Below are 25,433 nucleotides of genomic sequence, written 5' to 3'. Positions count from 1 at the left end.
TCTTAAAACCCACAGCCACTCAGTCTTGGCAGGATTCAGCCAAAGTCTGTTCTCTCACATCCAGATCCACAGAGCCTCCTGGCATTGGGAAAGAACCTGATGGCATCACATGGTTAGCCCATGACAAAGATGTATAGCTGGGTGTCATTGTTATACTGATCATTTTTGACCCACGTCCATGGATGACCTCAACTACAGCTTCATAAAAGGAGGGGGAGAGAGGAGCCCTGAGGCAGAACATAAAGCAGGGACCTCCAGACGTGATCCTTCCCCTCTACCAACACTGACTGGAACCAGCCTGAAAGAAAGGAGAACCATCACTGCACCATGACATCTTCTCCCAATTCCTGGGTCAGCCCAGAAGGATACCATGAGTATTGAAAGCCACTGAGAAATCAAGGAGGGCCAGGATGAATGCATCAACAAGTAGTATCAATGTTGTTTCAGTAGTACGACCAGCTTTAAATCTAGACATAGAGGGAAACAGGTAATCCACTTGATCCAGAGCCCTTTCAATTTGTAAGCTGGCTACAACAACTTTCCCTAAAAAGGGAAGGTTGGAGACTGGATGAGATTTGTTCAGATCCATTGGGTCCTGGAGTAGCCGTTTGAGGAGAAGGTGTTTTCTTAGTATTTGGATGGAAGGCCATAAAAATGTTCTTAACTATAGGTAGACTGGGAAGTAGAAAAAATCCCAGAAACCCCAAACTAAGAATAGCAGGTGGTAACTCTTCCACACTGAATTCTTTATTGTTTCACATCTATGGACAAATTTTTGCCAGACTGAACACTCCACTGTCTGCATCTACAATATACTCAGTAAACTCTTAGGGAGGACCTGTCTTCATCCTTTTTCTTCCAAACATGTGATATCTGGGCTAAGCTACCTCTTATCCTCTGGGATGTAGCCCCCCCTTCCTGGGGATCCACTTTCTACTACACTTCATCATAAAAAGGGACAATAAAAACAAAAGGATGTCAAAACAACACAATACAGAATAACTGTTCTGTATAGCATTGTTGCAAGGAAGCAATATTATATGGCCCCAAAGTCAGTAAAAATAACGTTCAACCCAAAGGGGACTTCTTTAAAATGACTCTGGCCTTATCAGTGGTATTTGCCAGTCCCCACTTACAATTTCTGTGTGTTTTAATATATCTAGATCCCATAATAGCAGTTTCTGTATGACAAACAAAAACAAAAAAAAAAAAACAGGATGGTGGCCACACACACATCCAGTTGAAGCCCACCTCTTTGTACCAGTATGTGAGGTCGACATCCTTACAAAAGGGGAAGGACTTTTCCATGCAGTCACAGCTACCTTCTTAATTTTGTGATCTTTTTCATCTATCAATGGGTCAAGCCCAAAAATCAAGAATGACACGTGGTGATTCTTCCAAGCTGAGTTCTTTATTGTTTCACACCTATAGACAGAATCTTGCCAGACTAAGCAATTATCTGCATCTACCATGTACTCTGAGAACTACTAGGAAGACGCTCTAACACTTTCTTTCTCTAACACAAAATATCTGGACTGAGTTGCCTCTTATTCTTCTGGAAGAATTCTTATTCTTCATGCCTGGGAGTCCATCTTATTACTGCTCATCACAGATTGCTTTCTGAAGCACCTTATCTGCCTTTCTGATATAATTCTAACAGTTCCTCTGCAGACTGCTGAGAAAATAACATTTTAACATCTAGTTTAGAAACAGGAATTGAGGCATCTTGGGCTAACATCTTGCCTTCACCTGGTAGGCAATATCTGCTGGAATTGGTTTTCATACATGCCAGCAAAGGAGTTTCATATTCACGGTGAAATTGGAAGAAAGCAATCTTGGATAATCCCTAAAAAGATGGTAGATTAAATAAATATCTATCTCCAGGAAAAAAGAAGAATGCTCAGGAAATAGAAGAATTTCCTTGGGACAGGAAAATTTTTAGCTCTTTGGAAGCTGAGGGTCCTTACTACTCTGCTCTGATTATTTGATCTTAGCCACAGAAATGTCTTCATTCAGTGCCTGCAAAAGTTGTCCTATTTGAAGGAATACTTATTATCGGGTTTAGATGGAACAGAAAATCATGCTTTTAGTCAGTAGAATTTTAATAAAACAATTTGTATTGTCTTTATTGATGTTCGTGTGGTTTTTCTGAGAATATTTCAAGCCAGCCAATATTGACTGATGACCAACCAAGTGAAATGTTTGAATTTCTATTTGATTTTTCTTCAGGTTAAATAAAAGCATTGGGGAAGATGTCCAGAACCTTGTTGAGGTTATATTTATTTTTTGGCTTAGAGGAATATTTATTCATTAATTTATAGGAGATTATGTCTGTCACACTGCAAGTGATCCATACGTTTTCTATTTGACCAGTGTGGAAGGGGAAAAAAATACTAGATTTAGGAGTTAGTAGAACAGAAGATATTCTTACTTGTTCTGGATCAAGTTACAGCAAGATCCATGGGAAGAAAAAAAAAAAATTTGAATATTTATAGGTTCTGCTCAAATAGCTAGGTGCTTTTTAAATGACTGAGTAGAGTTTAATGTTCCCGAGTTAATCTTTCACTATGAGCCACTGAAAAATGTTTGTGTGGGTTTTTTTTAAATCACAACTGGGAACAAGCTGTGAGGAAAGAGTGGAGGCAAAATTAAATTAGCTGAATGAGAAAGAATGGACATTGTACTTTACAGAGAGAGCAGTGTTGGTTTATGATAGCATAAATTGAAGCAGACTGGTGGCACTTTATGACTAACAATGTCATTAGAAAGTATGTTTTGGGAGCTGCAGCAAATTTAACAAACGGGACAAAGAATACCGAGGATTCACTCAGACCCACGAAGCTTATGATAAATATATCTTGAGAAATTTGAAGCTGGTGGTCACGAATATATGAAACCATGATAGGAAAATGCTGGAGAAAGAGGTAAGGATTATGGGTACGGGGCTGGAGTGTGCATGTGTGCCAATCTGCATGTACATGTGCCTATGGTGGAGAGATGGTGGACATTAGAGTAACTATAGTAGATATCTTGAGATTTCAAAAAGGGGAAAGGAATACAAAGAATGGGATGGTTCAGATTTGCTGGTTAAGGACACCTTAAGTTAAGGCTGCTGGAATTGGGTGTGTCTAGTTTAATGAAGAGAAGGACGAGGGGTGACATGATAGCAGGGTTCCAGTATCTAAGAGGTTGCCACAAAGAAGAGGGAGTCAAGCTATTCTCCAAAGCATTGAGCCAGAAAGGTCTGGAGGCTAAAACATATAAGGAACGGCTGCTGGAATTGGATATGTCTAGTTTAATGAAGAGAAGGACGAGAGGGGACATGATAGCAGTGTCCCAGTATCTCAGGGGCTGCCACAAAGAAGAGGACAAGAAACAATGGATGGAAACTAATCAAGGAGAGAAGCAACCTAGAATTAAGGAGAAACTTCCTGACAGTTAGAACAATTAACCAGTGGAACAACCTGCCTCCAGAAGCGGTAAATGCTCCAACACTGGAAGATTTTAAGAAGAGACTGGACAGCTATTTGTCTGAAATGGTATAGGGTTTCCTGCCTCAGCAGGGGTTTGGACTAGATGACCTCCAAGGTCCCTTCCAACTTTATTATTATTATTATTATTATTATTATTATTATTATTATTATTATTATTATTATTATTATTATTATTATTATTATTATTATTATTACCACCTGGAAAGCTAAGGATTCATAGTTAGATTCCGAAAAGAAGGACCAAGGCATTTAAAACACCCAGCTATTTCCCCATGAGAAAAGTCTTCATCTCCCAGTTTTGGTGACCTTCTCCTCTCCTTCAGAACCAAACTTCGCTTTCCACTAGAGTGGAAGCCACAAGATGCAATTCCCCCAGTCCAATAATTGGGCAGACAAGCTGCCATAGTGCCACCCGGCCAAAGACAAGGAACATCTGTGGTGTTAAGGAAGAGGAGAAGAAAGCTATGCTTTTGCCTGAAGCCATTTTGGTGAAAGATAAAGGCAAGGTAATGGCAATAGAGCAGGGGTCCTCAAACATGGCCATTTTAGGACCTGTGGATGTCAACTCCCAGAATTTATGCTGGGGAATTCTGGAAGTTGAAGTCCACACGTCTTAAAATGGCCAGGTTTGAGGACCCCTGCAAAAGAGAAAGCCAGGAGAGTTGGGACAGGAAGCAGAAGGAGGAACATTGCCCATGGCACTCTCCAACAAATGAGCCAGACTTCTCATGGGGTGAAAGATTACAAGGGTTTTTTTAAATTATTATTATTATCATCTTCCAAAATAAGAACAGCTTCCACACCCCAATCCCTATTTGAATAATGGTATGGTCGAGCAATCTTAGCACCCAGCCAGGTGATTTCAAGCAGAACATTAAGGTAAGAGATTTTGCTGAATCACAAAATCAGAAGGACACTAACAAACTGCATTAAAAGCTTAGGCCTTGTAAATCAATGTGTTAGTTATCAGACTCCTTTTGACTGGTGATTCCACAAACTAAATGTTTTAAAAGGCCTTGGTGTCCTCATTTTCTTCCATGGAACTCAGCGTGACACAATTTGGCATCTGGGACAAGCCACATTGTACTTACTATTTATTAATAAGGGTGATAGGCTATTCGCAGCCAAGCCCAAAACAGTTGTAGACCTGTTTATGGATAGCATCATGAGCTTTCAGTTCTCTAAGTGGATATAAGTTAATGTCGAGTTCCCAGCTTGGACTAAGCCATCATGTATTGGGAAAGGGGCTGTGAAAAATTAGCCATGATAATTTATCAGAAAAACAGATTTGGAAGGGACCTTGGAGGTCATCTAGTCCAACCCCCTGCTCAGGCAGGAAATCTTGTACCATTTCAGACAAATGGTTGTCCAATCTCTTCTTAAAAACGTCCAGTGTTGACTATTGTTTATGGCAGGATGGGCACCTCATGGCTGATGTCTTATGTAAACTCTTCACATTGCAAAAATACACACTTCAAATTCAGTAGCAACTGGCAAATATTTAACAAAAATTACTTTTTTCCCCTTTCAAAAAGTAAGAATGAAAAGGAAAGACAAAGACAAACCGATCCTCTTTTCACCTTAAAAAAAAATTTTTCAATTTACCCAAACCAGGGGTAGGCAACCCAAAACACTCAAAGAGATACTTGGACCCGTTTCCCACTGAAAACAAAACACTGGGAGCCGCAAAACCCTTTTGATATCTAAAATGAAGATAACACTGCATATATCCTTTTTTACCTTTATTATAGGTGTGTGTGTGTGTGGGTGTGTGTATTATATATATATATATATATGTTTTCTGAGGTTTTCGCGGGTATTTGTATGTAGGTCTTTGGTTATTCGGGTTTAGAGGGCGCATTTTAACCTTCACAGAACCGTTGCAAAGCTGCTTCAGGGTAAGCAGTAGAAGTCCGACCACAGAAGTCGAAGCACGAAGATCTTCGTGCTTCGTGAGGATCTTCGTGCTTCGACTTCTGTGGTCGGACTTCTACTGCTTACCCTGAAGCAGCTTTGCAACGGTTCTGTGATCCAATTTTACGCGGGAGAAAACCCGAATAACCAAAGACCTACAGCCAGCACCTCTACTACTCAGGATGTTATGAAACAGCCAACCAATCCACAAACAATGGCTCCCACACAGCCAACCAATCCACCTACAGCAACTAAGCCAGCACTCCACACACACCCCCACCAGTATTTATAGAGAGACGGCAGCTCCGATCACACTTTGCTCACACAGGCATGAAGCCGAAGACCCCAGCCTGAAGATGACGAGTGGGACCTCGTCGAAACGTCGCCAAGATACTCTCAATCTTACATGGGAAAAGACCCAAATATGCCAAGACCTGCATACCTGTACACGTGAAAATCTACGAAAACATATATATATATGCAGGTCTTGGCGTATTCGGGTCTTTTCCCGTGTAAGATTGAGAGTATCTTGGCGACGTTTCGACAAGGTCCCACTCGTCATCTTCAGGCTGGGGTCTTCAGCTTTGTGCTTGTGCAAGCAAAGCACGCACAAGCACGAAGCCGAAGACCCCAGCCTGAAGATGACGAGTAGGACCTCGTCGAAACATTGCCATTACACGGGAAAAGACCCAAATACGCCAAGACCTGCATACCTGTACCCGTGAAAATCTACGAAAACAATCCACCAATATTTATAGAGAGACGGCAGCTCCGATCACACTTTGCTCGCACAAGCACGAAGCCGAAGATCCCAGCCTGAAGATGACGAGTATATATATATATACATCCTTGATAACTGCAAAAATGCGAATCCCAGGCATATCTGTTCAATAACCCAATCCTCGATCTCCGGGAGAGGTATAAATCAGCTGTTTATTGTTAAAAGGATTTTAAAAACAATAAAAGCAACTATTTACAATATTAAAAAACAACTTAGTTTTCGCTGGTCCACTGCCAGCGTCCTCAGAGTGAAGCTTAGGGGGTGGGGAGTTCTTTTTGTAGACCTTGCTAGTCTAACTGCTTACTCATTGCTCGTGTGATAGGGCCATCCCTCCTGGTTGACCGTAATTGCCTTAATTGTCCCACCTCCTCTTTTTTGCACTCCAGTTCTACACTCTTTCCCCCTCCCATCCTTGTCAATCTCCTCCCTCCCAGCACTGTTGCCATTGGTATACTTTCTAACCGCTCCCTCATACTCGTTCCAGGCTGCACGTTCAGATCCAATGCTCCAAAAGTCTTTCCATTATCGCTCTCCTCCTTTCTATCCCGTTTGTCTGCCCGTGATTCTCGCCTTCCACTGTCTGTCCCTGTTAATCCTCTTTCCTCCAGTTTCCTTCCACACCTGGGTGTGCGTACGCACACCCGTGTCCCATCCCTCTGCTCCATCTGCCTACGGCCAGTTGGGCTGTCTGCCGGCTGGTTCTTGAGCCCAGCCCCCCTCATCCTTGTGGGTCTTATTTCCTCCGATTCCCTTCTATATTTGGGTGTGCATGCGCGCAACCGTATCCCGTCTCTCTGCTCCGTCTGTTTACGGCCAGTTGGGCTGCCTGCCGGCTTGTACTTAAATCCCGTCCCCCCATCCTTACTGATATTATGTTTCCTAATGCTATAGTCCACAGGTCGGCAACCTGTGGCTCTGGAGCCACATGCGGCTCTTTGAGCCCTCCCCTGCGGCTCCCAGCCTCCTCTGCCATTTGGAGAGAGAGACAGAGACAGAGAGAAGCATTTGCGCTTCCCTGCTTCTCTCTCTCTGTGTCTGTCTGTCTCTCTCTCTCTGTGTGTGTATGTCTGTGTTTGCCTACTCCCTCTCTCTCTTTCTCTCCTCCCTCTCTCCCCCTCTCCCTCTCTCCGATCTTCTGCTCACCTGGCAAGCTGGCTTCAGGCTGTTCTCCAACAAGCTCAGGGGTAGGCAACCTCGGCTCTTTTATGACTCATGGACTTCAACTCTCAGAATTCCTGAGCCAGCATAGCTGGGCTAGCTAGCTCTCTCCTGCCCTTCCTGCTTCCTACTTCCTGCAGAGATGCAGCAAAGGGAGGAGCCCCGCCCCAAAAGCTTTTCAGCTCATCAGAGAACACCATGAGTCTACCCTCTTTTACACACACACCCAAAAACACAAACACAAAGACACACACAGAGAGAGACAGAGACAGAGAGAGAAGCAGGGAAGTAGTGCAAGTGCAAGCCTCTTTCTTTCTCTGCAAATGGCAGAGGAGGCTGGGAGCTGCAGGGGAAGGCTCAAAGAGCCGCATGCAGCTCCGGAGCCACAGGTTGCCAACCTGTGGATGACAGCGTTAGGAAGGATAGTATCAGTAAGAATGGGGGGACGGGATTTAAGTACAAGCTGGCGGGCAGCCCAACTGGCCGTAAACAGACAGAGCAGAGAGACGGGATACGGTTGTGCGCACGCACACCCAAATATAGAAGGGAATCGGAGGAAATAAGACCCACAAGGATGAGGGGGGCTGGGCTCAAGAACCAGCTTGCAGACAGCCCAACTAGCTGTAGGCAGATGGAGCAGAGGGATGGGACACGGGTGTGCGTACGCACACCCAGGTGTGGAAGGAAACTGGAGGAAAGAGGATTAACAGGGACAGACAGTGAAAGGCGAGAATCACGGGCAGACAAATGGGATAGAAAGGAGGAGAGTGATAGTGGAAAGACCTTTGGAGCATTGGATCTGAATGTGCAGCCTGGAACGAGTATGAGGGAGCGGTTAGAAAGTATACCAACGGCAACAGCACTGGGAGGGAGGAGATTGACAAGGATGGGAGGGGGAAAGAGTGTAGAACTGGAGTGCAAAAAAGAGGAGGCGGGACAATTAAGGCAATTACGGTCAACCAGGAGGGATGGCCCTATCACACGAGCAATGAGTAATCAGTTAGGCTAGCAAGGTCTACAAAAAGAACTCCCCACCCGCTAAGCTTCACTCTGAGGACGCTGGCAGTGGACCAGCGAAAACTAAGTTGTTTTTTTAATATTGTAAATAGTTGCTTTTATTGTTTTTAAAATCCTTTTAACAATAAACAGCTGATTTATACCTCTCCCGGAGATCGAGGAGTGTGTTATTGAACAGATATATAGACAGAGAGAGAAGCAGGGGAGCGCAAGTGCCTGTCTCTGTCTCTCTCTGCAAATGGCAGAGGAGGCTGGAAGCCACAGGGGAAGGCTCAAAGAGCCGCATGTGGCTCCGGAGCTGCAGGTTGCCGACCTGTGACCCAAACCAATCCAGGTCTCAAAACAAAGGTGAAATTTGACCATTTTATACTGTTAAATTTAGCAAGAACTTTGTAGCTATCAGAGGAAGGGAGGTTGAAAGATATGATAAAGCAGACATGTCAAACTCGCGACGTCACGTGACATTGCACAACGTATTGGGATGGTTTTTCCATTGCCAGCAATGGGGTGGGCATGGCTTCCGGATGATGTGTCCGGCCCATGGGCTGGCAGTTTGACACCCCTGCGATAAAGGGTACAGTTTGCCTTCCAGAAGTTTCTCTTTCCCATTTCCACCCTTATACCTAGAAAATGCCCCAAGTGGGCTGGAAAATGTCAGCCCTACCACTTCCTGTGGATATCATCAACATCAAGGTTGTTGTTTGGACAAGCCAGTCATCAGTTCTTGAAAATGGAAGTGTTGTCCATCTCTGATGTACGTCCCAACAATCTGCATAAACTTTATTCAATAAACCAGGATGAAAAGCTAACAAGGTTAAAATTGTTTTAAACATAATATAGTTTAGTTGTGCAAGTCCATTCTCTTTTCATTTTAAGTAAATATCATGTTTGAACAAATGGATATTTATTAGAAGTAAATCTCATCAACATTAGCAGGTCTTACTTTTGAATAAATAAGTGGAGACTTGATCTGTCAAGTGTCAGTGTACTGTCGCACCTGAGTATTGAATTCAATTTACTTTTTCTTTAGGAATCTCTCTTTTGTTACAATGAAAGGTATATCCAGCCAATCCTCCATGTTATATTTCTTCTACATTTTGGGGATCCTTTCTTTGTCCATGTTTTTTCATCTACCTAAGAAGATCTCTTACTACTACACATCCACTGGAAACATATCCAATTCTTCCTTGGTAGAACAATTTCTATTCCAGCGCATCACGCCTAACTCTACCTCGTCCTCTGAGGCTATAGATGCTGGTATCTGGACAGTGAACTCCATTGGGCGTCTTGGTAACCAGATGGGACAATATGCCACCCTTTATGCCTTAGCTAAGATCAATGGGTTTCAAGCATACATCCATCCAGAAATGCATTCAGCTTTATCACCAATCTTCAAAATCACTTTGCCTGTGATCTCTGCTGAGGTGTTTATGAAGATCCAATGGAAGAAAGTTTATTTGCATGATTGGATGTCAGAGGAATATCGTCACATCGAAGGAAAATATGTCGAATTGGGGGGCTACCCTTGTTCTTACACCTTTTATCACCACCTCCGCCAGGAAATTCTAAAGGAGTTCACTTTCCATGACCACATCAAGAAAGAGGCCAATGACTACCTCCAAATCATGCGGGGAGAACGCCAGAATGTGACGTATGTTGGAGTGCATGTCCGAAGAGGGGATTATGTGAGGGTAATGCCTGAAACCTGGAAAGGTGTGGTGGCTGACAAAGGTTACTTGGAGAAAGCCATGGATTACTTCAGAAAGAAATACCTCAACCCCATCTTTGTGGTCACCAGCAATGGGATGGAGTGGTGCAGGAAGAACATTGATACCTCCAGGGGGGATGTTTACTTTGCTGGGAATGGGAAGGAAACCTATCCAGGAAAGGACTTTGCTCTCCTCGCTCATTGCAACCACACAATCATGACCATTGGGACTTTTGGCATCTGGGCTGCCTATCTAGTAGGTGGGGAGGCTGTTTATTTGGCCAATTATACCCTCCCAAACTCTCCATTTCTCCAGGTCTTTAAGCCCTCTGCAGCCTTCTTACCTGAGTGGATTGCAATCCCAGCTGATCTTTCTCCATTGCTGCCTAAATCAACTGTACAACCTTAAAATCCATAAGAATCTGCCCACCCATATGTTTGGGTAGAGCAGGCATGCTCCAGGTCCTTTCCTGGAATATTGTCATTTAAGAGGCTCTAGGAAGCTGCTTTTCCATGGTGGTCCCTACCCTATATAACAATAACAATAACAACAACTACAATAATAATAATAATAATAATAATAATAACAACAACAACAACAACAACAACAATGATAATAATAATAATAATAATAATAATAATAACAACAACAACAACAACAACACATCTAACTATGAATCCTTAACTTTCCAGATGATGATGATGATGATGATGATGATGATGATGATGATGATGATGATGATGATGAAAGGGACAGTGGAGGTCTTCTAGTCCAACTCCCTGCTCAGGCAGGAAACCCTATACCATTTCAGACAAATGGCTATCCAGTCTCTTCTTAAAAACTTCCAGTGTTGGAGCATTCACAACTTCTGGAGGCAGGTTGTTCCACTGATTAATTGTTCTAACTCTCAGGACATTTCTCCTTAGTTCTAGGTTGCTTCTCTCCTTGGTTAGTTTCCATCTGTTGCTTCTTGTCCTGCCTTCAGGTGCTTTGGAGAATAGCTTGACTCCCTCTTCTTTGTGGCAACCCCTGAAGTCCTTCCCCCGACGAACTGGCAGACTGCTACCCTTTTAGCCTACTGGAAGGCCATAAAGTGTTGGCTCTTCCCCCCCCCCCCCCCAGGCGCTGGGGCAGACTGCAATGGGAGGTTGTGAATGGTCGCTGGAGCATCCCAGGAGGATGACTGAAGCACTGGGTTTTAGTTTGCTTTTTATGGGTTTTATAGTTTTTTGAGGGGTGCTGTTGTTGTGAGCCATCCAGAGCCATACAAATTGGTCAGATAAATAAACTGGAACAAACAGTTGTGACTCACGTTTAATCAGATACTACTAAAAAGATGCACTTACGACCAGTCACTTAGTGAAGTGAAGACAGAATTCTCAAGGGCTACTTATGACTCTGTTACAAAGTTCTGACAGGTACACCCCCTCCCCTTTCCCATGGTCATTGAACTGCATGTCAGATGGGCAACAACCATCCTGCATTTACAGCTGTTTGCCGAATCCCTCGGTCACATGACTGAATTTTACCACATTTTTGCCAAAAATTGGCCAGATTTTGGCAAAACTGGCCTATAGCCCATAAAGTGGCTCAATGGGGGTCACTTTACACTTTAATGGTGGCATTTACTTTATGGCTCTGGTGCTTGCTTTACAATTGTGACATTCGTTTTATGACTCCAACAACCGCTACAAAGAAGATCATAAAATCACTTTGGTCCCATGGATGACTCATTTTACAACCATTGTAACTTATGATAGTAATGGGTCACTCTGAGTTCGATGTATAAGAGAGCTTTCTGTTTAAATTCCTTATGCTTACTTGAAGCAAAGATCTACATTGTTTTATAAAAATCTCTGCCCAGATCATCCATTATGATTTGTACTACTGTACAGTATATAAATTACTATTCTTTGTTGGGAAATGAACATTTAATTTTCTATTATCTTAGCCCTTGACTTTGGTTATTTGTTGGAATAAAAGGTTTCAGAATTCATTTAGTCTCTGGACTCAGCTTTCTTCTTTCCACTGAATTATGAAAGACTGGTAATCCCATTTATTTGGAGATTAGTTTCAATACCTGCACTAAATGCTTCAAAACATATACAGATAACATACGCAATAGTTTTGACCCTCTCGCTCATAAAAAGTTTGCATTATAGGATAACATTTTAGAAAAGCTGATAAATTCAGTTTCTTCTTTCTTTCTTTTTAAACCAAGCCTCACACAAATATTATTTGGACCAGGTAAATGCTGATGAATTAGATTTAAAAACTTTTATATAACTGGAAGCTGAGATTGGTTTATCCCAAAGTATTTCTTGACATTTTATTAAGCCTTTCAAATCTGCTCTATGTATTCTATTTCTCTTGCTATATCTGAGGTAACACACATTAGAGGTTTTGGAGAATGGAAAATGAGGCTTTTAGAAGAAGTTGAAGGGATTGGGTGATACTAATTAATTACTTGAGGAACCTCAAGTGAATGTAAAATTGTTCTGCTTGGATTCCCCAGTACTAAAATAGATGCTGAATATCAAAAGATAGAGAATGAGAGACTGATGAAAAATGAATAGCTTTCCAAGATTTAAATATCATTTTTTATTTTATTTTTTAAAAAATTATAAACCTAAAAATGTGCAGCATCCATTCTTTCTTCCAGTATTTAACTCACAATGGATGAACATCAACAGCAATCTGTGAGTTTTCCAAAGCAAAATTAATAATTGAAATAACTTTTGTCCAAAATGGAGCTGTTATTATACAAAATCATGTCCTATAATTTTTGTATTCAGTGACACTTCTAACAATCAGCAATCTTTTTTTTTCCTGAAAAAGGGGGCATTAATCTCAACAAAGTCATACTTTGTTGAATTAATTCTGATTTTAAATGTAAATGGTCTTTTGTAGACATACAAGTATCAATAGTTGAAGCCTTTACTCTTTTCTTTCCTGTTTTTCTAATCAACTAATTTAGTATAGTATAAGAAATATAGCTTGATACAATAAAACATATTTATTGGCACTCTCACTTGCAACATATGGGGTATAAGAGAGAGAGAGCATCAGCCTTGTGAGGCAGTTGCTAAAGGAAGCCAACCAGATGAACTAATTCTATTTTATTGCAAGATTTCACAGAATCTCTCCCTGCTTAGCTTTACAGATCAAGAAACTAGGAAGGATCCCTTCCGAGATATTTGCCATGCCCACAGATTCTGTTATTATACTCTATAACCCGAAAGTAGAATTCCAGTACGAATGAAGGCAAATACAAGTGTCCCAAGATAATGTTGCAGGATCCAATCTGGATCAGTCACCGGGACCAGAAAAAGTTTTGTCTTCCGAGCTTTTGGACCCGTGCTGGAGCCCATCCTCTGGGAATTTCTCTCCAGCAGAGTGTGTGCTGTTCTATGTGTGTATTTACAGTGCCTGTTGTACGTGGCTTTTCAGATATTGATTGGGGTATGTTGATGGCTGGCTTTTAAGTCATTAGCTGTCATTTGCTTGTGCTGCCCAGCCTTGGCCTCACTGATGAGGCTGCTGGTAAATCAGCACTCCTGTTGAACAATGAACAAGGACACACATTCAATTTTGCAGCTACTAAGATTGTTGGACGAGCAAGCACAAAAACAGCCAGGGAAGTGATTGAAGCCTGGGAAACAGGCCCCTCGTCAGTCAACAGGAGTGCTGATTTACCACCAGCCTATCAAAAGTACTTAGAAGGTGAGGGTTGGGCAGCACAAGCAAATGACAACTAACGCACCCCAATCAATGTATAAAAGGCCACTTACAACAGGCACTATAAATACACACTCTGTCTAGAGAGAGGTTCCCTGATGATGGGCTCCAGCACGAGTCCAGAAGCTCAGAAGACAAAACTTCTTCTGGTCCTGGTGCCGACCCAGATTGGATCCTAGAATCCTAATCTTTCTTGTTGGATCTGTTTTCTGACCTGGCCTATTCAAAGAATTGACAGGATTTGCTCTGAGAAACATAAGTATAAGCCAAAATCTGAGTTTGGGGGATCTATAAGCATTTTGGGGTCAGTGGTAGTAGTAGGTTAAACTAGATGAGATACCAGATGGAGCATTGCAATGAAATTCTATGGAGATGCTCAATCATCCAGGTCATGGTTGCCCCAAAGCTGTTTTTTTTCTCAAAAAAGCAACTGGAAACTGAGTTAGAACTGAAGGAGCTTCTTGAATGAGAAGCGAAATATTTTCAAAGGAAAAAACCAAGGAAGTCCAGTTGTTGGATCAATGTTGCATGTGGGTTCAAAAACAGCATAGCGTGCGCCATGATGCTCTATCAGTCATCTTGTCAGTGCTGATTTCCTTCCCTGAAGATGACATTCTTGGAACTTGATGTTTCCTTAGACCAAAGACTATGGCCCTTTTATGACTTGTGGACGTCAACTCCCAGAATTCCTGAGCCAGTCATGCTGAGAGTCATAGTTCCCCACCCCTGCCTTAAATAGTTGTGGTATAAGAGTAGATTTTGGTTTACAGCATGTAAACTGTATGGTAAGATAAGATAAGATAACCTTTATTATCATTTTTTTATTATGGGCACAATGGCACACCTCAAAAATGAAATTTAGTTGCCTGCTCTCAAAGTGAAACACATACATGACATACACCTAAACATACTATGAACAACATATGTATAGACCCACACCCCTACATATATGTAGCAAATAAATATTAAATACTGTCCATCTTGAATATATAACAGAAGGAGAAAGCTTGAGAGTTCACAAGGTTAATGCTGTATGGAATGAAACTATGACTGAATCTGGATGTTCTGCTACGGATACCACGAAGCCCCCTCCTCCCAGAAGGTAACAAGGAAAACAGGTTGTGAAGAGGATGTGTAGTGTCCCAGATAATCTTGCGGACCCTGCTCAAGCAACGCTTCTGTGCTGTCCTGGATGGGAGGGAGGGAACTGCCAATGATCTTTTCGGCCATTCTCACCACTCTCTGCACCCCCTTCCTGTCTGAAGCAGTGATGCTTCCAAACCAGACTGTGATGCTGTATGACAGGATGCTCTCGATCGTCCCCCTGTAGAAAGTGGTCAGGACAGGGGAAGGAAGATGTGCTTTTCTCATGTGATGCAGAAAATGCAGGCGCTGCTGTGCCTGCTTCACCAGTTTCTCACTGTTGAGCGACCAAGTCAGCCTACTCGTTAGCTGCATACCCAGGAATTTGAAGCTGGTAACCATCTCCACAGATGAATCATTAATGATCTCTTTGGTTTTTCCAGTATTTAAAACTAGGCTGTTTTCCTTACACCAGTTCACCAACCCCTCAACCTCCTTGCGGTAAGCTTCCACCTTGTCATCCTGAATAAGGCCCAGTATTGTTGTATCATCTGCGAACTTCACAATATGATTGGTGGCAAACCTAGCACAACAGTTCTTCATAAAGTCAACTCTCCCCCTTCCAGCACTGATGATGTTACTTAGTAGGGTAATGAAAAATCTGCAAGAAAACACCCATGTTCAGAGTAACTATCAAAAATGAGGGGGGGAGCATCCCAAAGAAATGGGATGTTAGTCATAAACGTCAGCAGATCCATTAGCCTGGTGTGCCTTGCCCAAATAAAACCCGAGTTGGAAAAGTAGATTAAAATCTCTTTATTCATTTACATAAGTAGGGAGAAGCACTCATGGAAAAGAGGTGGAGATTTATTTTATATACAGTTCAAACATATTGAGATTGGAATGAGTTGTTTCATTGGTTAACATTGTTTTACACATGCTGATGTAGCACACATGCTCAGTAACTTTAGTTATGTAGCAAGTTAACATTCCATAGTACCCTACAATATTCTATATTTATATTAGTATTATGTTAATACGTACTGTATCTTCATATTCCGGAGGTGTGGTTCTCACAATGTTTGCAAATAACTAAAGTTCAAGTTAATATACCGATGGGAAAAAATCCTCATCTTTGGCAAGTTTGAACCAGTTCTTATCAGACTCTATGTTCCTCATGGAGAGCCTGTTTTAGTTATTTCAAAAACATTTTTATCTACTGGTAACATTAATCAAAGAAACTCCTAGTTAGTGAAAACATTAATCAAGGAGGCTCCTCTTGGATGCTACCATCAAACCCAGACCTTTGGGAGCAAAACCTAACAGTAGCTTAATAGCAGCAATACTCACATAACACTAAACCATGGTTTGTTGAATAATCCACAGTGGCTGGAGAAACATTGATTGCCAAACCTTAAAACAGAAGTGCATAGTCTGAAATATCAATGGAGCAGGCAGTCCAGTAAAATCTCAGATGTGGCTTGTGAGAATCTTGAATCTAGTTCCTCTCTAGTTAATATCTGTTTTTTTAAATGTTTTATCCATGGTTACTTTATGCATGTTTGCTTTCAGGGATCAGCACTTTTCTCACTTGGTTTGTTGAACTGCCTGAGCTATGATGGATTTTATTGCACCAGGTTGTTCCTTGCTTTATGGATTTTTTTTAAGAAACTGCCTTGGGTGATTTTCAAGCTTAAGGACAGCATATAAAATTTCTAATAATAGCTGATGCAACAACATCATAATACCATTGAGTCCATCTAATGCAGGGGTCTGCAACCTGTGGGCCATGGCCCAATAGTGGGCCATGAGGGGTTTGCAACCAGGCTGTGGCACACGCATGCATCCTCACTTGCGCAAGCAGTGGGCGAGCACATGCGAGCACTCCATTTAAGTGAGTGGCAGGCATGCATGCATGCCGCTTGTACAAATGGAGCTGCATGCATGGTTGCTGGCTGCTTGCGTGGAACCATCCCCTCTTCCCCCCACCCGCTGGTCCGCAGAGCCAGAAATGTTGCAGAACTCTGATCTAATGGCTAACTGTGGAATGGTTTTGTGCCTTCTTTTTAATCCTGTTTTGTTTTGTTTTTCTTTCTTTATGACTCAAGAATATAACTGCCTTTCTACATCAGATTGTATTTGACCACAGGAAGTTTTTTCCTACAGATTGTGGGAGCTCCAATCAGCTTGGTATTAGGGCAGGATGGTAGATAAGGAAACATCCACTTCATTTATAATCTGTAAGCTCCAGTTAGTTTTATCTTTTTTTAAAAAAAATCTAATCAAGTTATCTAAACATTATCTGAAAACTTTATAAATATAAAATAGCTCTGTAATGTGTTTGAATATTAGTAACTCAGGTTGGTAGTTGGGCTGTTGGTTTGATATCCAAGCTTGGCGATTTGGCTGCAAATATTTCATCTCCATTCAGGGGGACATCTTCAGTGCGCTTTGAATTGTTCTCATCTGTCAGAGCACTGGCCTTTAAATACCTTTTTGTGTGATGTAAATTGGTGTGCGTGTTATTTGTCCGGATGTTGCTGAGTCATGGTCTGGTTTTGGTCTGTTTGATTGGCTGGTGTTGTTGCTGGGCCACAGTATTTGGTGTTTAAGTATCATCTTTGTGATACAAATGGTGTTTGTTCGTTTGGTTGCCTCTGAGTCATGGCCTGGTTTCAGGTTGTTTGGCTGGCTGGCTGTGGTTGTTGAGACGTGGTCCAGTTTCTTGTGGGGGGATTGTGATTTTTGTTGCTGTGTGATGGGGTGCCTGTTTGTTCATTTTAAATGCTGCCATAAAATAGCTCTCTTCAAATATCTGCATTGTCATATAAAAACGGCAAGAGCCTGTCATCTATTGTCACAAAACACACTGGAATAATACACATGTCTTTGGAAAGCAAATTTCAGTTGAATGTTAGAAGAAACATTTTTATAGTAATCAGTCGGTTTCCCCTTTGTTGTTTCTCTTCAAGTAAAGTCTAAGCAGCCATCATTTAGGGATCCTTTAATCTGGATTGCAGCCCTGAGCAAAAGCAAAATAGCCCCTTAACAGCTCTGATTTCACCTGTGCACCTCTGCACTAACCAGGCCTGTAATGTTCATGAAGCCCGATCAGTTGGTTACCCTCAGGAGACGTGATGTTCTCCTGTGTAGCTCAAGATGGGTCAATGAACTTCTTTATCCATAAGGAAGGTCAATGTTAGAGTTGAATGTGGCTTTAACTAGGGTGACCCTTTTCATTCTGAAAGTCACCCAGGAACAGGGAGGAAATTACAGCTGTAGCTGAACTCATAAAGAAAAGTGAGTTTAATTTCCAGAACAAAGCAACAACTGTAATTTGGGACATTAGCTAGAATAATTTTCATAGTCTTCTTCAAAAGTCTCACAGTTTTTCTTCAAGAGTTCAGATATGAGTTCATTTTAAAAAACTTGGGGGGGGGGAAATCTCTTAGATGAAATTGAATGAGAACAGGTAGAGAAAAAAATGCAGTATTATTATTTTGCCCAGCACAAAGAACAGTACTATGAGTTTTTAGAAGTTTGATCCAAGCAGACTGGTTAGTATAATTAAACATATTTGATTAGAAGTTTGTCTTTCAAATTGTTCTAGCTCAAAAAGGTGCTATGAGCTCCCTTATTCGATGTTCTGTGTTCAATTCAGAATGTGGGAATGGGGAGGATTTTTTCAGAGGACTTTTTTTTTTACTTAGTCATTTGTTAATGTCATTCTCTTTCCCTCTCTTTCTTCTTTCTTCCCTCTTCCCTAAACTAAAACTTATAATACTGCATATATAAACCCTCCCAAAAATAACGCTGGTTTTTAGATCTGGTACATTCATTCATTTTCTTATGAAGTATCCTGAATCCTTACAGAATGTCTGAATATGTGTGTATGTGTGCACATGTGTGTAATAGAAAAATAGAAGCGGTTCCTGGGCCATCAGTCACCAAGACGTAAATCACGGACACGATGAAAAAATTGTGCTCTGTAAAGCTACAGTAACAGATTTTATTATATTTTTCTGTTCTCCATTCAATCATACATGATTCATTGCTCAGCTACACGTTTAGGGTTAAATGTATTTATATATTTGAGTTATTTAAAGGCACAGCTTTCTGGTGAGAGCTCAGTGTAGGGCTTTTAAAGACTTGTCATCTGTGCAGAAATTAGATTTGTCATCCCCATGGCTGGTTTATTTTTAATGAGCTGTTGAAGTGATCTTCTGCTTATAAATCTTTATGTGGCATACATCTGTTTGATATCTAAAACTCCAGATATGCAAATCACTATAAGCCTTGGTTCATTTTTTTTGTTTATTTTATTGAAAACATATTTGTTCTTTTTGGGGCACAGTTTTCAGAAGAACATGTTTTTTAAACATATTCTAGGAGCCGTGGTGGCGCAGTGGTTAGAATGCAGTATTGCAGGCTAACTCTGCCCACAGCCAGGAATTCAATCCTGGCAGCGTTCAAGGTTGACTCAACCTTTCACCTTTCCTAGGTCAGCAGAGTGAGAATCCAGATTGTTGTTGGGGTCAATATGCTGATGTTTGTAAACTGTTCAGAGAGTGCTGTAAAGCACTATGGAGTGGTATATAAGTCTAAGTGCTATTGCTATTCTACCACAACAACTTTTTGAGCTGATTTTGGATGAGATAAAGCATAGTGCTAGTGAGCTACATCTTGTGCTGCATTGTGTGTCAAATTTTTGTGTCAATGTTCCAAGAGATCTCTTGTAAAATAAGGTGGTGCTCAGATTTTCAATTGCTGTTATGAGCTTTCCAAATCCTTAATTCTGGTCTTGGAGAGCACACTCTCTGAAATCTATTTCTTTTCCATGAAGACTCCTACTCAATAAGGCTTGGAGTCCAATCTTGTAATCCATAGTATATGTCAACTGGAATCCAGTTTCTTGTTCTTTCAAGCCAATGGTTTAATCTATGCTGCCAATAGACAGATTAAAAAGATGAAAGGGTGGAGGTTTCAGAAGACAATTGAATCCAAGTATGTAGTGATATGGGCCGGGGGTGTCTTTTTTATACCATATCATGAGCAAAACCTGTGATGCTTGCAAGAGCTTCCTCTCCTTCAGAATTCAGAGCATGAAAACATGTTGATGAAGTAATGAGCACATTATACAGCCTGAGTGCACCCAAATGAAACAACATGTCTCAGAGCACACTAAAAAAAAAAAACCCTAAAAACTTTGAGTGATTTTTTTTTTTTTAAATCCAATTTTAATCTATCTTCCTTATAGAAGGAGGTCATGGGGGATAATAATAATAAAACCTTAGGCAAGAATAAGGTCAAAAGGAAGGCACGCTTATTTCACTGTTGGACCTGGAGGCATTATTTATTTAATTTAACTTACTTATTCCCCGGGCCTATTTCAGTTTGGTTTCCGACCAGGATACTATACAGAAAAAGTATTATCTTTGTATTGTAGTAGATAGTATCGCCGGTCAGTTTAATGTATTAATTTATTTCCTTAATAAAAAATAAAAAAATTAAAAAGAAGACAAGCATATTTCAGAGCCAAGAGCAAAGCTGCAACAACTTGAATTGGAATTCAAAGTGCAATTGGACTCAACTCATAAAGGCAGAGAGACTTACGGTGGAAGAAACTTTAGCTCAACACTTTTGAGATTCTTCTTCATAGTAAAGTCCATATTCACCCCGGTATATTTTATTTGGCTGTTGGCCTCCGTCAGAGGGATAGCAAAAGATCATGAGAAATTTTATTCATCAGGTCATAGTTACCACTTTTTTTTCTTGTTCTATCCCACAAAATGAAAAAATAGCATATTCCTAGGACTATAGAAAGGATTTGGTTACCTTGACAATCATCTAATAAAAGGGAAGGAAGTAGGAGAAAAATAAACTGAGAATAGCTGTAGAATGGGTTTGCCATAGTTTGCTTGGTTAGTTTTTCAAGCTTGTACGTGGGACTCGTGCTGTATAGTATCTCTCAATGACATCTATGGAAAGAGCAAGGTGCTAATCCCAAAGGCGCTTTTTCAAGAGGCAACTGGACTTTCTTTGTTTTTCCTTGAAGATGTTTCGCTTCTCATCTAAGAAGCTTCTTCAGTTCTGACTGAATGGTGGGGAATGGAAAGATTTATATTCCTTGCAGTCATCTGGTCGTTAGTCCTCTTTCTGAGGTCATTGAGGCCACTTGGAGGTTTATCTGTGCCCTCAGGAACACCTGAGTCCTTTCAGGAGTTCCCAAAAGGTTCCACACCCACTTGCACTATTTAGGTGACCCTGGGGGCACAGATAAACCTCCAAGTGACCTCAGTGACTTTCAAAAAGAGGGAGAAAGAAGCAAACTTTCTTCATGGAAAAATAAAGAAGATCCAGTTGTTTCTTGAAAAAGAGGGACAACCATGATCTGGATGACTGGGATTCTCCATAGACATTTAGCAGGGTGCCAGAGTGATTCAAACAGTGTGTTGACGTTGTGATGCAAGCTCTGTCCCTTTTCCATTCCATGATGATGTCACACACATACGACACCCCAAATTAGGGGAATTTGTAGTGTGACATTGTTTTGGTCATATTGATGAAAGCAGGGAGAACTTATAGTCACTACTGGTCATGTCATCCCCAAAACAGAAGCTTAACCAGTGACTAGTCATCCTAACTTTTTTACTACATGAGAAATCAATGGATCCATGGCACTATGGAGGGAATTAGTTCTGGGTTATCTTTCAGGAAATGCACTGCTGTGAAATCTTTTGTTTAATTCCTTTTGTTTAATTCCTCTTTTGTTTAATTCCTTGTACCAAGCCTATTTATGTGAAACAATAAACCGAAGGGATGTACAAATAGTTCTTGACTTACAACCATTTGTTTAGTAACTGAAATTACAACGGCACTGAAAAAAGTGACTTATAAACATTTTTCACACTTATGACCGTTGCAGCATTCCCATGGTCATGTGATCAAAATTCAGACACTTGGCAACTGGCTCATATTTATGACAGTTGCAGTGTCCTGGGGTCATGAGATCACCTTTTATGACCTTCTAACATACAAAGTCAGGTTAACTTAACAGTGTTACTAATTTAACAACTACAATGATTCACTTTACATCTATGGCAAGAAAGGTCATAAAATAGGGCCAAATTTTCTTAACAACTGTCTCACTTACCAATAGAAATTTTGGGGTCAATTGTGGTCATAAGTTAAGGACTACCTGTACAGCATTTTCTGGACCAATCATCACACTATTTCTTTGTTTGGGGTGGCAGAGAATCACTCTCCAAAAAGTTGCAAGTGGAAAAGTTATTAAATATAATTGATTTACAGGTAACTCTCAACTTATGGCTACAGTTATGACCGGAATCTTGGTCTTTCAGTGAAGTAACCATTAAACAAGACATCATATGACTGCTTTCCTCAATGACCATAATCCTGGCTTTTCCAGTCCCATACAAAATTGGCGCCAGATACGAGTCAAGAGGGTTTGGACTTGGAAAACTTGTGGTAACAATTCTAGACTGATTACTTGTTTAACTCTGCCCCCCCCCCGCTCTGCCTGCTCTCCTCCTATAGATTTAAGTGATAGAACTGCACATATAAACCAATCTTCAATTTTTCCTTCTAAACATTTTCTAACTTAATTTTCTAAAGTTTTCTTATTTATTAATAAACTAAGCATTTCCATAAGCAGATTGCTCCCAAGTAGGCCTGGCATAGCCTTCTATTTTTAATAGTTTACCAAAATTGGCAAATAGATTCATTCACACATGGAAAAGTAAAATTTCTGTAAGAGCTAAACTAGGCTGATTGTGGGAGAAAGTGATAACAGGCAGTGTATCCAGCTAGCCAGCAGACTTTGAATGTTTAATTCTTTAGTATTTACTTCCCAAGCCATGATAGGCATGGCACTGATTATTCAAGAGAATGAGATTTTTTAAATAGGTGTTTGTTGATGCTAAACAGGAGAAAATCCATTGCAGTACAGTTAGTCCTCAACTTATGACCACAACTGAGCCCAAAGTTTCCGTTGCTAAGCAAAACAGTTGTTAAGTGAGTTTTGCCCTATTTTACGATCTTTCTTACCACAGTTGTGAAGTGATTTGCTAGCTAGTTTTGTGAAAGCTAGACAGGCCCTGGATAGAAGATCTCCATGTGGGAGTGTGTGTGCGCTGTGTGTGATGTCAGAAAGACAGAAAGGAAAAGAGGTGCAGCCTCCATGTTATTTATTAAACTTGTTTTCTCCTCACCATTATTACTTCCTTTGAGTTTCTCTTCCTTCTCTGTTACAGAGCAACTTGGAAAGAGGAAAGAACCATGGAAGTCTGGATCCATTTCTCCTTTACCTGAGTATACAGGAGTAAAATATGGCATCTCCATTACTATTAGCATCTCTTCTCCTACTTCTTCTTTGTCTTAGCTTTGTTTTTATGTTTTTACTAATGATAATGATAATTGTTTTAGGTATTTATTAATTGTTTTAGCTTTGTTGCACAGACTCTAGAGTTATTTTGTTTTGCGAGATGGGTGCCTATATAAATTGGACAAATAAATAAACACAGATAGCATTTGAAGTGAGATAGAGCCTAAGGCCTAGGCTATATCTCACTTCAAATGCTTGCCCTAGGCCAATTTTTCCAGTGCCTCTTCCTTTAGAACAAGAAAAAGAACATGGTCAGAGAGACTGGCAGGCCCAGAGCCAGGAATGACATGTGGTAATTCTTCCAAGCTGAATGTTTTATTGCTTTCATACTTAGGAACAAAATCTTACCAGACTGAAGACTCTACTGTCTGCATCTAAAACAGCGGTCCCCAATCTTTCTGGCTTGGAGACCTAGTATGAGTGGGGGGAGGGGATGATTCTATGTGAGTGGCAGATGTGTGTATGTGTGTGTGTGCACAGCTCCATTTGTGCAAGCGGCGGGTGCAAGCACCCACTACTCGCACAAGTGGACCTTGGCGTGCAAGTGCCCGCCACTCATGTCAGTGGAACTAGGCACTAGTATGCTCACCACTTGCATGGCCCAGTTCCGAATGGGCTATAGCCCAGTAGTGGGCCACGGCCCAGGGGTTTGGGACCCTTGATCTACAATACAGGTAGTTCTTGACTTACAGCCACAATAGAGCCCAAAATTTCTGTTGCTAAGTGAGACATTTGCTAAGTGAGTTTTGCCCTATTTTATGACCTTTCTTTCCGTGTTTGTTAAGTGTAATCATTGCAGTGTTAAGTTAGTAACATGGTTGTTAAGTGAATCTGACTTCCCCATTGACTTTGCTTGTCAGAAGGATGCAAAAGGGGATCCCATGATCCTGGGACACTGCAACTGTCATAAATATGAGTCCATTGCCAAGCATCTGAATTTTGATCACAGGAGCATGGGGATGCTGCAAGGGTTGTAAGTGTGAAAAAGGCCATAAGTCATTTTTTTCAGTGCCATTATAACTTCGAACAGTCACTAAGCCAGTGATGGCGAACCTTTTAGAGACCGAGTGCCCAAAAACTGGCCCCGCCCCCACTCCACCCCCTGCCCTGCCCCACCCTGCCTGCCTGCAGGACCACTCACTGCCTCCAGGGCCCGCCACAGATCACCCAGGCAGCCCAGCAGCGCCATGGTAGCCACACCCTCCTCCTGCCCCGCAGCATCAACTGTGCATGATGGGGCGTGAAGGCAGAGTCTTGTCTACGCTGCCTGGCTGCCATGTCCTTGGCTGTGCTGTTCTGCGTGGGCCACACTCGGGGGGCGATTCTCCTCCAGGGGGCTGCTGATAAGGAGGGGGTCGCAGGGGGAGACGAGGCTGGGGCAATGGCATGTGTGCCCACAGAGAGGGCTCTGAGTGTTGCATCTGGCACGCATGCCGTAGGTTCGTCACCACTGCACTAAGCAAACTGCTGTAATTCGAGGTCTTCCTGTATATATTCTATAAACTGTTAGGCATGGCTGTCTTCACTCTCTTTCTCTTACACAAAATATCTGGGCTAAGTATCTCTTACTCCTCTGGAAGGCAGCCCCTCCCTCCTGGGGATCCATCTCCTTATTATATCCCACCACAGAGCCGTTTCCCTTAACAATAGAGTATTCTCACACTCATCACTATCCCCATTTGAATAAAGGCTTGAGCCTTATTCTCAATTATTTAAAAAAAACCCAAAACAAAGCACTACATTTCGCACTTTGAATGTCTTTGTTCCTCTGGCAACCTTTAAAAAATGAGAAGGCACGCTTCAGCAGGAAATAGTTCTATTCACTGTGAATTTATTTTCTATGTGCCTCCAGGTTACAACTAGAACAGGGGTAGGCAACCTTGGCTCTTTTATGACTCGTGGACTTCAACTCCCAGAATTCCTGACTCAGCTGTGCTGTATCCTAACTTACAACCTAAATGTTGGAGATGTGGAAATTTAGATGCAACTTATTTTCATGTGTGGTGGACTTGTAGGATGGTTAAAGCATTTTGGATAAAGATTTGGTGGAATATTCAAAATGTCTTTAAGAAAAAGATAAAGTTTAAGCCTCAGCTATTTTTGCTGGGTATTATGGAAAATTTGGATAAAAAAGA

At 41.4% G+C, this 25,433-nt stretch overlaps 1 protein-coding gene across 1 annotated transcript; it reads left to right on the top strand.

Moving 5' to 3' along the window:
* The first annotated feature begins 9,413 nt into the window (after positions 1-9,413).
* FUT2 (fucosyltransferase 2) lies at positions 9,414-10,481 on the top strand. Its single transcript, XM_015810225.1, has one exon. It carries the CDS (start codon positions 9,414-9,416, stop codon positions 10,479-10,481), a length of 1,068 nt encoding a protein of 355 aa, XP_015665711.1.
* The last annotated feature ends 14,952 nt before the right edge of the window (positions 10,482-25,433 follow it).

Source organism: Protobothrops mucrosquamatus, unplaced genomic scaffold (genome assembly GCF_001527695.2).
Source record: "Protobothrops mucrosquamatus isolate PMUCROS unplaced genomic scaffold, P.Mucros_1.0 scaffold8, whole genome shotgun sequence".
NCBI lineage: Eukaryota > Metazoa > Chordata > Lepidosauria > Squamata > Viperidae > Protobothrops > Protobothrops mucrosquamatus.
The sequence above is the reverse complement of the archived record's forward strand: the minus strand, read 5'-3'. Positions and strand labels throughout refer to the sequence as shown.